The 10,725-nt window shown below is 55.4% G+C and overlaps 1 protein-coding gene across 1 annotated transcript; it reads left to right on the forward strand.

The window, feature by feature from the left end:
* The first annotated feature begins 1,606 nt into the window (after positions 1-1,606).
* SYNDIG1L (synapse differentiation inducing 1 like) lies at positions 1,607-3,587 on the forward strand. The gene is made up of 3 exons (XM_075532093.1): positions 1,607-2,023; positions 3,116-3,262; positions 3,429-3,587. The coding sequence occupies exons 1-3, from the start codon at positions 1,607-1,609 to the stop codon at positions 3,585-3,587; spliced, it is 723 nt and encodes a 240-aa protein (XP_075388208.1).
* Positions 3,588-10,725: the final 7,138 nt, after the last annotated feature.

The following is a 10,725-nucleotide window of genomic DNA, read 5'->3' on the forward strand; positions in this document are numbered from 1 at the left end:
CCCCCAGAGGGTGGGCTAGATGACAGGGAATAGAGAGGCAAGGGTGGAAATAAGCAATGCAGGGGAAGTTGGGAAGCAGGAGACTGACTGTGTTTCAGTGGCCCATCAGAAAAGCAGTAGATGTCTCTGCTCTCCTTAGCTGCCCCAACCTGCTCCACTCTGGCCACCCACCCTAAGCTCCAGTGTCCACATCCAACCCTGACTCATTGGGTTGTGGGATACCGACATGTGAGCACCCGTCACGTTACAGATGGGGGTGCTGAGGCCACAGGTCAAAAAGCAAGACCATCTTCTTAGCCCGAGGACTCAAGATGAATGAAACCAATGAAGCACATGTATGTGTGAAGCACATGTGTGTGTGAGAGAGAGATTTAGGAATGTGATTGTGTGGGGCTAGCAAATCCAAAAGCTAGAGGCCAGGCAATAGGTTGGAGACTACATGGTCAACCAGTTCAAATCCACTAGCAGCTTCTCAGGAGAACAATGAGGTTTTCTACTCCTATAAAGACTTACACTCTCAGAAACCTCTGTGGGCAGTTCTACCCTGTCCTATAGTGTCTCTATGAGTTGGAATCGACTCCATAAGAAAGAGTTTGGTTTTTTGGTTTGTTTTTCTTTGTTTGTTTGTTTGTCTGTTTGGGGAGCAAGTCCAAAATCTAGAGATGAACAATAGGATAAGAGACCCTTAGAGGTTCTGTCCCAAGATCTGTAAGTCAGGAGGCAGGAAGGATGTAGCGTGAAGGATGTAGAAGAGAGAGTTTTGCTAAAATATTGACAGCCTGGAGGTAGACCACATCCTAGGCAAACTCCCTTTCCCGTGACTTGATTGACTCCATTATACTAGATTACCTTGTGTAAGGTAATAGATGACATTGCATCAGATTACGTTCTAGAACAGCATCTAGTGTCCTGTCTGGCCAAACTACCGGGCACCACAGCGTTGTCAAATGGACACATGCATTTCCCCATCACGGGGGCGCCCCAGGATGGAACCACAATGCACTTGAACCTTACAGTCCCATGTCCTTCAAATCCACTCCTGTGAGTACCATCTGCTCTGTGGGGAGGGATAGGACACAGGCTCTGAAGCTGCCCGTGGGGTTCCGCAGAGACCAGTCCTGCTGAAAATGGACCCAGAGAGCCCCAGGACAAACCCAAGTTGATGATACCTCTGCCCTGGGCGCCCTCAGCACCTCATCTGCAAGAAGGAGTCCCACCAAGACCAGACCCTCAGGAGTTCTCCTGCATTGTTCACACACACACACACACACACGAGGAGGGAGAAGTCCTGACGTTCCAACATTTGGCCTCGACTCTCCACCTTTTCCCACCATTGTATCCCCACCATCTGGTATCGTGTCTGGCCTCTAGTTGATGCTCAGTAACCATGTGCTGGATGGATACATGTAAGGACAAACTGTCAGGCAGGCACGGCTGTTGTTGCCACCCAGACCTAGGAGCAGAGACTTGAGCACGGTCAGCTCCTGACTGCTCTCCTGCTCCCGCTGGCACTGGCCTGAGTCTGCTTGTCTTGATCTCCCCGCAGGCTCAGCGAGGAGTGCTCGGCGGGTCCCAGCTGCCCTCCTCAGACGCTGCCCTGAGAGCCATGGACAGCCTGAGTGAATTGCAGAGCCCGCTTCTGCCTCGGAGCCCTGCCCACCTCCATGGACCCTATCCCTACCCAGAACCTTCACCCAGCTGGTCCTGCCAGGAGAAGCTCTACGCCTACCTCCTGGGTGGGGCTGGCCCTGCCCACGCCCACCAACTCCTGGACCCTGGGTCCCTGCAGCTGGCCGTGGAGGCCTGGTACCGGCCCAGTTGCCTCCTGGAGAGGGACAAGGTCAAGGAGCCCAGGGCAGGCAGCTGTGAGACCAGCTTCACAGAGGGCAGGGAGCTCCAGGCTGGGCCCACAGAGCGGTCTCCTGAGCCTGGCCAGGCCGAAGAGGAAGCCACCATCCAGACTGTGTCCTACAGCATTCAAGAGGAGCTGCGCGGGCCGGAGGATGAACTAGAGGAAGAGGAGGTGAGTTTTCAGAGGGGCTGCGGTGGAAGGACCTCTCCGTGTGTCCCGTGTCCAGATCAGCTGGGGAGGTGGAGTGTTTAAGATGCCGACCCCCAGGTCCCACCTGTAGATGTTCAGGTTTAATAGACCTGGGATGGGGCCCAGGAATCTATAGGTTAACAAACACCCAAAGGTGCTTCTGACAGGGGTGTGAGAAACACTAACTTGGACCAACGACTTTGGTTTTTAATATCATGCATCAGTTTCCTCTCTCTGTGAAGCAGTTTAAACTCAGTGCAGAAAGCCGCATGGGGAGAGCATTATCCACGGGGGAGGGGGGGCCTCAGGGGGAAATTGGGGGAGGGCGGGCAGGGAGAGCCCGTCTGTGCCTGTTCACATGTCCTCCCCCAAACCCTCTCCCCCGACGAGCGCTTGCTGCTCCTGGCTGTTGCTGCTGTTTTTGTAAATAATTTTATGACCTTTCTTCCTCCCTCGCTAAACAAGATCTTTCCGTATTTATCCACATGATTTGGTATTTTCCTACAGGGGGATTTTTTTTTTCTCATGGTTACACCACATTCCATTGTAAGCTCTTCCAACATCCATGAGATCAAGCTTCGGGGTCCGTGGGCACATTTAGGTTGTTCCCCATCTTTCACAATTGCTATGTATACTATGTTGAAGGAGCCCTGGGAGCTCCTGGTAGTGGTCATGGGTTGGGCTTCTCTCTGCAAGGACAGCAGTTGGAAGCCACCAGGCGCTCCTAGAGAGAAAAACGGGACTTTCTACTTCTGTAAAGAGTTACCGTCTTGGAAATTAACAGGGGCAGTTCTCCTCTGCCCTATAAGCTCGCTAGGAGTCAGCATCGACTCGATGGGATGGCCGTGAGGGACGGAGAGAGATGGTACTGGATCTGATGACCCTATGTTGCTCCCATCTATGCTTGCATTCTTCCCTTGTGACAAGTCCCTAACAATGGGATTACTGGGTCATGGTCAAGGCGCTCTTGACACTCCCTGCTGCTTACCTCTTTGTTGTTGCTCGTAACTCTGCAGTCTGAGAAGGCCAAGTTGACCCTGGGCCTGGTCCCGGAACCCCACCTGTGTTTTGCAGAGTGATGCAACCTCTTCGGAGAGCGAGAGCGAAAACGAAAACAGCTTCCTCACGCTGCCCCCCAGGGACCACCTGGGGCTCACCATCTTCTCCATGCTCTGCTGCTTCTGGCCGCTGGGCATCGCTGCCTTCTACTTCTCCCAGGGGGTAAGAGCACCTGGGCCCCAGGCACCCACTGGAGCCACCTCTCCCACTGGAGGGCTTCGCAGAAGTGTCTGCAGGATGGGACCAGGGCCCTGGTGGGCGGGCAGGCAGACGCTGCTGCTTTGCTGGGTGTGAGGATGCTCCCTTCACCACCTCTTCTCTCTCCTAGACCAGCAAGGCCATCTCCAAGGGGGACTTCCGGCTCGCCAGCACCACCTCCCGCCGGGCCCTCTTCCTGGCCACTCTCTCCATCGCTGTGGGCGCAGGACTCTATGTGGCTGTGGTGGTGGCTCTAGCAGCTTACATGTCCCAGAATGGTCACGGCTAGTGGGCAGCTGGGTCCGGCATCCAGACCCCCTGCTCCACCTGAGGAAGCAGCAGAGCTTGGGGATGTGGACTCAGGGGACAGCCAGGACCCCTGGGCCTTCAAGACAACCTGTGAATGTGGCTGGCTTGTTGGCAGAGGCTTCCGGCCGGCAGCCTGCAGGGCCTACCCTTCCCTCCTTGCCCACTGCTCTCACCCGGAGCAGGGCCGGGCCACAACGCTCTCACCCAGGCTGCAGATGGGGGGAAGGCTGCCCCCCAGACACAGCCTACCCACCACTCACCTCTGCCCACAAAGGCAGGGTGCTAGGAAGCCAGGGGCCTGACTCAGGCCAGCGCCCCGTGGAAGCCTCCACCCTGGGGACCACTTGAGGCACCCCCACCTGCAGCCCCCGCTGGCCCCATATGCACAGACCCTAACAACCAGGAGGGACTACGTGGAGACACCAGGCCCAGCTCGTCCTATCTTGGGACATGCCTACCCCTGGCGAGACACAGAGAGAGGAGAGGAGTCCCAGCATTGACTCTGAACCAAGGGCAGGTTCTTGGAGCTGAAAGACAGTGAGCGCAGGACACTGAAAAGCACCAGGGCACAGGGACCCTGCCTTTCCTGGGCGCTGGTGATGGGAGGGGGACCCTCGATCCAACAGGGAAGGGGATGGGGACCATGAAGGTGTGACCAGCTGAGTCTTCAGCAGGGCTCAGCAGGGCTTCCCTGGGGAGGCATCCTGGAGCAGGGAAGGATGAGTAGAATCAGCTAAGAGATTTGTTTTTACGTAACTCTTAGTAGCTGTGAGCAGGAACCTGGCAGGAACCCTCCACGCTGGGCTTCCAAGCTGTTTGTTTGGACTCTTGGGGAGTGGGGAGCACCCATGCTGGAGTCAAACGGCAGCCATTTCTGAGGGCTCTGCCAAGAGCTGGAGTCAAGGAGGAAGCCAGGCCTGTCTCTCCAAAAGAGCTGGGGACTGCTAGGTAGGCACTAGGACTCAGGGAGTGGGCCCTGTGCGGCCCAGTGGCCAGTCTTGGGGCTTCTTCACTGGTGTCCCTGCTCAGGGCTGCTCTCAACACTCCTAGCCACGGGGGAAGGGGCAAGGGGGGGGGGGTTCGCATCCAGACTTTCTGCAGAGTCCAGGCAGGCAGGCAGTACTTCTGGAAGCCAGCCTGTGCAGGCTCAAGCTTCTTGTCCCATGTGCATGACTTCGGACCTGGTCTTTCCCATGGCCCGTCCTGAGCCCGGCTTTTGGATCCACCACTGGCACCCCCCTACCCCACCCAGCCCCAGTGTCTCAAGCGTCTTGGGTATGGCCCAGTCCTCCACTGCCTGCATCCCCTGAGGGTCCAAGGGCCCCGGATCAGCGGTTTTAATGCTCATTATTGTATATATTTATCCTTGTAATAAACATTTCGGTAACACCTGTGCCCTCTGAGTTCCTGGCCGCATCACCTGCCTGTGTCCTGTTCTTCTCCATCGCCACCCCGACAGCTCCCAGCCCCTTCTCAAGAGAATCCACCCTCATCTGGGCCTTGGGAGACGGCAACAGCCAGGGGGATGGGGACTTTCTTCAGCCGGGGCCATTCTCAAAGGGGGCTTCCACTGAAGGTTTGCTTCATTCCTGCCACCCACCCACCTCCCCCACCTGCCCAAAAAGCAGCTGCGCCCCAGATGAAACCCAGGTCCTTGTGGCCTTCACTTCTGGACACTGAGGCTGCTTCCTGGGGACACCGGCAACAAGTGGCAGAAAGGGTCGGTGGGCAGCCTTCCACCAATGACGGAGAGGCAGGTAGGGATACATAGCCCAACTTTCTTGCCCTTGAGGCGGTGACCCCAGCCGTGCCCCACACGCTCCCAGAGTTCCCCAGTGGGGTGGAGCTTCAGTTGCCCACCAGCTCAGTGGAGTCCTTCAAGGGCTGCCTTCTCCCCTCCCCCACCCCACTTTCTTCCCTTTTCCTGGAATCCCTACCTCAGAGTCAGCTCTGGAAGAACCCAAGGAAGGCACACACATGCTCCCAGCACACCGTCCACATTTGTAGTCACGCACACGCGCACACAGGCCACATCAAGAAACACTGCACAGGCACTCACATGCAGGATGTAGACAGGAAGCTGAGGCTTCTCCCCCCATGCCCCCCATGTCCTGCCCACCCTGGGCCTTTGTCAGTCGAGGGCCTAGGTCGGCAGCCAGCCAGGAAAGACAGGCAGTGGGCAGCACCCCTGCCCGCCCAGGCCCTGCCCAGCCCAGCCCTCCAGAACACTGATGCTCTGGGTCTCAGACACATGAGGAGCCCAATGACTTTCTCAGTTTCAACCCAGGGCCTGCTGACCCCCCCCTTGCCACCCAGTCCTTGCTGCCAATTCAGGCTCCGCAGGAAAAACTAAAATCAGAAATGCCCCTGGGGCCTCCCTCCTGCAGTCCCCTAGGAGGAGCCCAGCTTGCTGCAGAGCCAGGGCCTGTCCTGACCCTTTTGTGGAACTCAAGCTGCTGCGACAGGCTGCACCCCGTGCCCCACTTCGGAGGCTGAGACCCGCCTCGGGGCATGCCTGGGGCACTTTCCGCCTGCGCCAGCTTCCCAGCCCCCAGAACCTCCTTGGCCCATTGTCAGGCTGCTGGGAGGCGTGGCTGGGACTAGGGGGTGTCCCCTGGGTAAAGGTGCCTGTGACAAGCTGCCGTGCCAGCACATCTGTGCGAATATGACCAATTATTTTCCTCACTATAAACACCCAGCAGGAAGGCAAGGAGGCAACCAACCCAGACTGTTTAAAATAGAAACCAAAATTGCTGCCCGGGGAAGTCGGGGCCTGCACCAAGAACGTGGAGTGGCCCCCCGCCAGCTGTCCGGGGACTGCCTCATCCACTGGCCAGGCAGGAAGACAGGAGAAAGGCCTTGCCTGGGTGGGAACAAAGCCCGGGCACGGGAGGATGACTGCAATACACTGCCGCAAAGGAGGCAGGACCCGTGCTCCCACACGCCCCGACTGCTGAGCCCCGGGCACGGGGAAGAAGCTGGTAAGAAGGAAGACCCCCTCACTGCAGGCCATCAGAGGGGAGGCACAGCAGCCTCGAGATGGCAGCTCAGGGGCCACAGGAGCTGGGGAGCCATGGCTTGCCACCCACTCTGAGTGAAAAGAACACGTCTGGTGGCAAGGAGGGCCCAAAGCCCACTCCCAGGTCACACAGCCTCCCTGGCCCTCCTTCCCCACAAACACACCCATGGACAGACTGTCAAGATGTGGTGCTGTCTCCATACTAGTGTATGGACTGAGCAGACCCTGCCCAAGCCCCCTTCCCCACCCCTACCCAGGCTTCCTTTTTCTGCCTCCCTGACTCCTCCCCTAAGACCCCCAGTTCTCCCCTAGGAACTAAGCCTACATCCCCCCAATACATCTGGCCTCGCCTAGCTAGTCCTGATGAGTCAGTATCCCGAAGGTCACCCCTGACCACAAAGATACTTCTCTCCTTCCAGAGGAGGGGCTCTGAGCAAGCACAGCCCCATCCTCCCCAGTTCCCACCCACACACCCTCTGCCAACCCCTTCAGACTGCGCTGTACCCCTGCTGTCTCCTCAGGGCTTAACCAAGCCTGTGGTCCCCTAGGAAGATGGGGCACACAGGGTGGCAGAGGGTATGAATCTTGGGATAAGCCAACAGGCAGGCATTTTGGAGGGAATTGAGTCCAGGACTTCTTAAGCATTTCCACTCAAGACCCCTTTTCACCCCAGGAAATGTTTACCCAATTCCAGGTATAAACTCTAGAGCCAAACCCAGCCATTGAGTTGATGCCAACTCATAGCCCCCTATAGAACAGGGTGGAACTGCCCCTGTGCCCATCTGAGGCTGTCACTCTTCACTGGAGTAGAAAGCCCAGTCTTTCTCCCAGGGAGCTGCTGGGGGTTTTGAACTGCTGAACTTGCAGATTTCAGCCCAATGTGTAACCACCACATGACCAGGGCTCCTTTGGGAGAGATCAGCCTGTGAAAAAGGACATCAAACTTAGGCGAAAAATATACCCTAGATATATGTATATCCCTAGATAGGAGGAGCCCTGATGGTGTAGTGGTTACACGATGGGCTGCAAACCAAAGGGTTAGCAGTTCAAAACCAGCAGCAGCTCCACCAGAGAAAAACTGGGCCTTCTACTCCTGTAAACCGTTGTGGTCCTAGGAGGGTCAGCACTGATGGCAGAGTTTGGCTTTGGGGTCTATTGGTATATCATATAATATACAAGCCAAGCATGGCTTTTAATTAAGTTGATGATTTCAATAGTACTGCGAAGCACAACAGCTAATGCTAGTGAATTTTTTATTTATTTTGGGGGGGGCAGGCTACGAGCTCATGCTGAAGTTTCTCGGTGCCCCATGGGCCAGGGCTGCCAGAAACACCTGGGATCCATGACACGTCTGACTATGAGCTGCTTTTTCATTGCTGCACACTCAGAAACCTTTTCCTGTTTATTCCTGCTGTGGCCAAATGCGTGACCCTCCCTCCCCACCCTCCGCACCGGTTTAAGCAGCTCTCACCTAGTCCACCCGCCCTCATGCTACTGACAAAACCACGGTCCGTCCCGAGAAGGGAGGTAAGCTTCCCAATGTCACACAACAGGCTGCGAGCCCCAAGGGGGCCTCCTCCCAGGTTCTGGAGTTGCTGAGCCATGCACACAGGGACAATAGGGCTGCTATCGTGAAGGTTAAGGAAGCTGCTTCCGGCAGCCTGCCCCTCCCAAGTTGCTTCTTGCTTCAAAGGCTTCCCCAGCCAGCCCCTCCCTGGGGCTGACACCTCGGCCTTCTATTTTTGGTGGCGATGTGGCAGGGGTGGGATGGGAGGGTGACAGCCTTGTGCTCACCTGCGTGGACTCCCAGCAGCCCCTCAGGACCTCTCACATCCTCTCTGGGTGGAGGCACCACGGGGAGACTCCGAGGTACCGGACACAGATAAAAATGCTGCGAGCTTCCAAAGACCCACACCTACAGCCCTGCAGGGGCCTTCGGCTCCCTCCACAGAGCCGGGTCATCTCCAGAGGGATGACAGAGGCTTGTTGAGGGTCCCCGGAGGGGGATGAAAGAAATGGGGGATGGGGGCACGTGTGCACCCATGGGCAGAGCCAGGGGTGAGGCAGTTCAGACGGGAGACATTGGCAGAGTGCCTTCCATGCACAAAGAACCTTCCCTTCTGATCTCTGCCACCGAGGCAGGTGTCCCTGTCCCCACGTACAGACAAGGAGACAACCAGCTTGACCAGTGTCACTCCTGGTCCGACTGCCCACCCACAGGACCACAGCCACTTCCCTAGTCCATTTGAGGCCAACTTTTGGCCATTTCCCCTCCTTCTACCCTTCCAAGGAGCTCTGGTAGCCAGGTGGCTAAAAACACTTGGCCAGGAATCTCAAGACCCACCAGTCACCCCATGAGAGAAAGACCTGGGAGTCTGCTTCTGTAAAGATTTATAGCCTTACAAACCCTATGGGACATTTCTACAGTGTCCTATAGGGTCATGGAGAGTCAGAATTGACACGCCCCCCCCGCACCCCATGGGGTTGTCCCTAACACCGCCACTAGGAGCTGGTGGAGCAGGCAGCCTAAGGCCATCCCCTCCTACAGTTGGGTAAGCTGCTCCTTGGTGTTTACCCATCTGGAAAACAGGGTGCTGTTGCTGTGACTACTACCTAAGGGGTGCCAGATTGGCATTTAGGGCAGCCCGGGATGTACTTAGTGTTGCCGGTGGCCACGTAGTCTACTCCGACTTCGAGCAATCCCATGTCCTGCACTGTCTTTATGGTCGTTCACTGCTCCTCCCAATGTACGGACTCCTCTTCCAGGAGAATATTGGATCCTATTGTGTTGTGATCCATATGGTTTTCCCTGGCTAGTTTTCAGTGCGAAGTGGATCACCAAGCCTCTCGTCCTCGATGTTGCTGCTAGGTGTCACCGAGTCGAGCCCAACCCACAGCGATTCTGCGTAAGACAGAAGGAAACCCGCCTTGCCATTGTTCTGGTGTCTGAGCCCATTGTCAGCACCGGGTCAGTCCAGCTGGTCGAGGGCCTTCCTCTTTTTCGCTGCCCCTCTTCTTTACCAAGCATGACGTCCTCCAGGGACTGGGCTCTCCTGACAACATGTCCAAAGTAAATGATTGAAGTTTCGCCATCCTTGCCTCTGAGGAGCATTTTGGCGATCCTTCTTCCAAAACAGATTTTTTTGTTCTTTTTTTTTGGATGTATTGTTCTTATGGAGGTCCGTGGTATTTTCAACAGTCTTCGCCAGCATCATCATCCAAATGTATGGATTCTTCAGTCCTTATTCAACATCCAGCTTCCACATGGATATGAGGGGATTGGATCAGGTGCAGCTCAGTCCTTAAAGGAGCATCCTTGCTTTTCAACACTTCACAGAGGCCTGGGCTCTCTTGGCTGCTGCTTCCATGAGCGTTGATTGTGGGTCCAAGCAAGGCGGAATCCTGGACTTCAATCTTTTCTCTATTGATCACGATGTTGCCTCTTGGTCCAGTTGTGAGGATTTCTGCTTTCTTTACATTGAGCTGCAAACCATACTGACGACTGAAATCCCGGCTCTTCAACAGTAAGTGCTTCAAGTCTCCTCATAGGCAGTTATCCCGTCTGCCTATGGGACGAAGGTCGTTCATCAGCATTCCTCTAATCCTCGTGCCACATTCTTGTTCATATACTTCAGCTTCTCTTATGATTTGCTCAGCGGACAGATTGAACAAGCATGGTAAGAGGATTCACCCTGATGTATGCCTTTCCTGATGTGAAACCCTGCAGTAAGCCTGTGTCCTGTTCGCACACCTGCCTCCTGATCCAGGTACGGTTTCCCACAAGTACAATGAGGCAGTCTGATCCCCGCATTCTTCTCAAGACTCTCCATAGTTTATTATGATCCCCACAGTCAAATGCCTTTGTATGGTCAATAAAATACAAGTAAACATCTTTCTGGGACTCTCTACTTTCAACCAAGATCCATCTAGCATTTAAGAAAATAGTTCCATTGGCATTTACGTCACATATCATACAATCGATTATTCCAGCATATTAAGCAAAGTTGTGCAATCACCACCACAATCAATTTTGAACCATTCTCTTCTCATACTCATTGTTGTTAGCTCCAAGTTCCACCCCAAGCTTCTCCTGTTATTT

Source organism: Tenrec ecaudatus, chromosome 14 (assembly GCF_050624435.1).
Source record: "Tenrec ecaudatus isolate mTenEca1 chromosome 14, mTenEca1.hap1, whole genome shotgun sequence".
In the NCBI taxonomy this organism is placed as follows: Eukaryota; Metazoa; Chordata; class Mammalia; order Afrosoricida; family Tenrecidae; genus Tenrec; species Tenrec ecaudatus.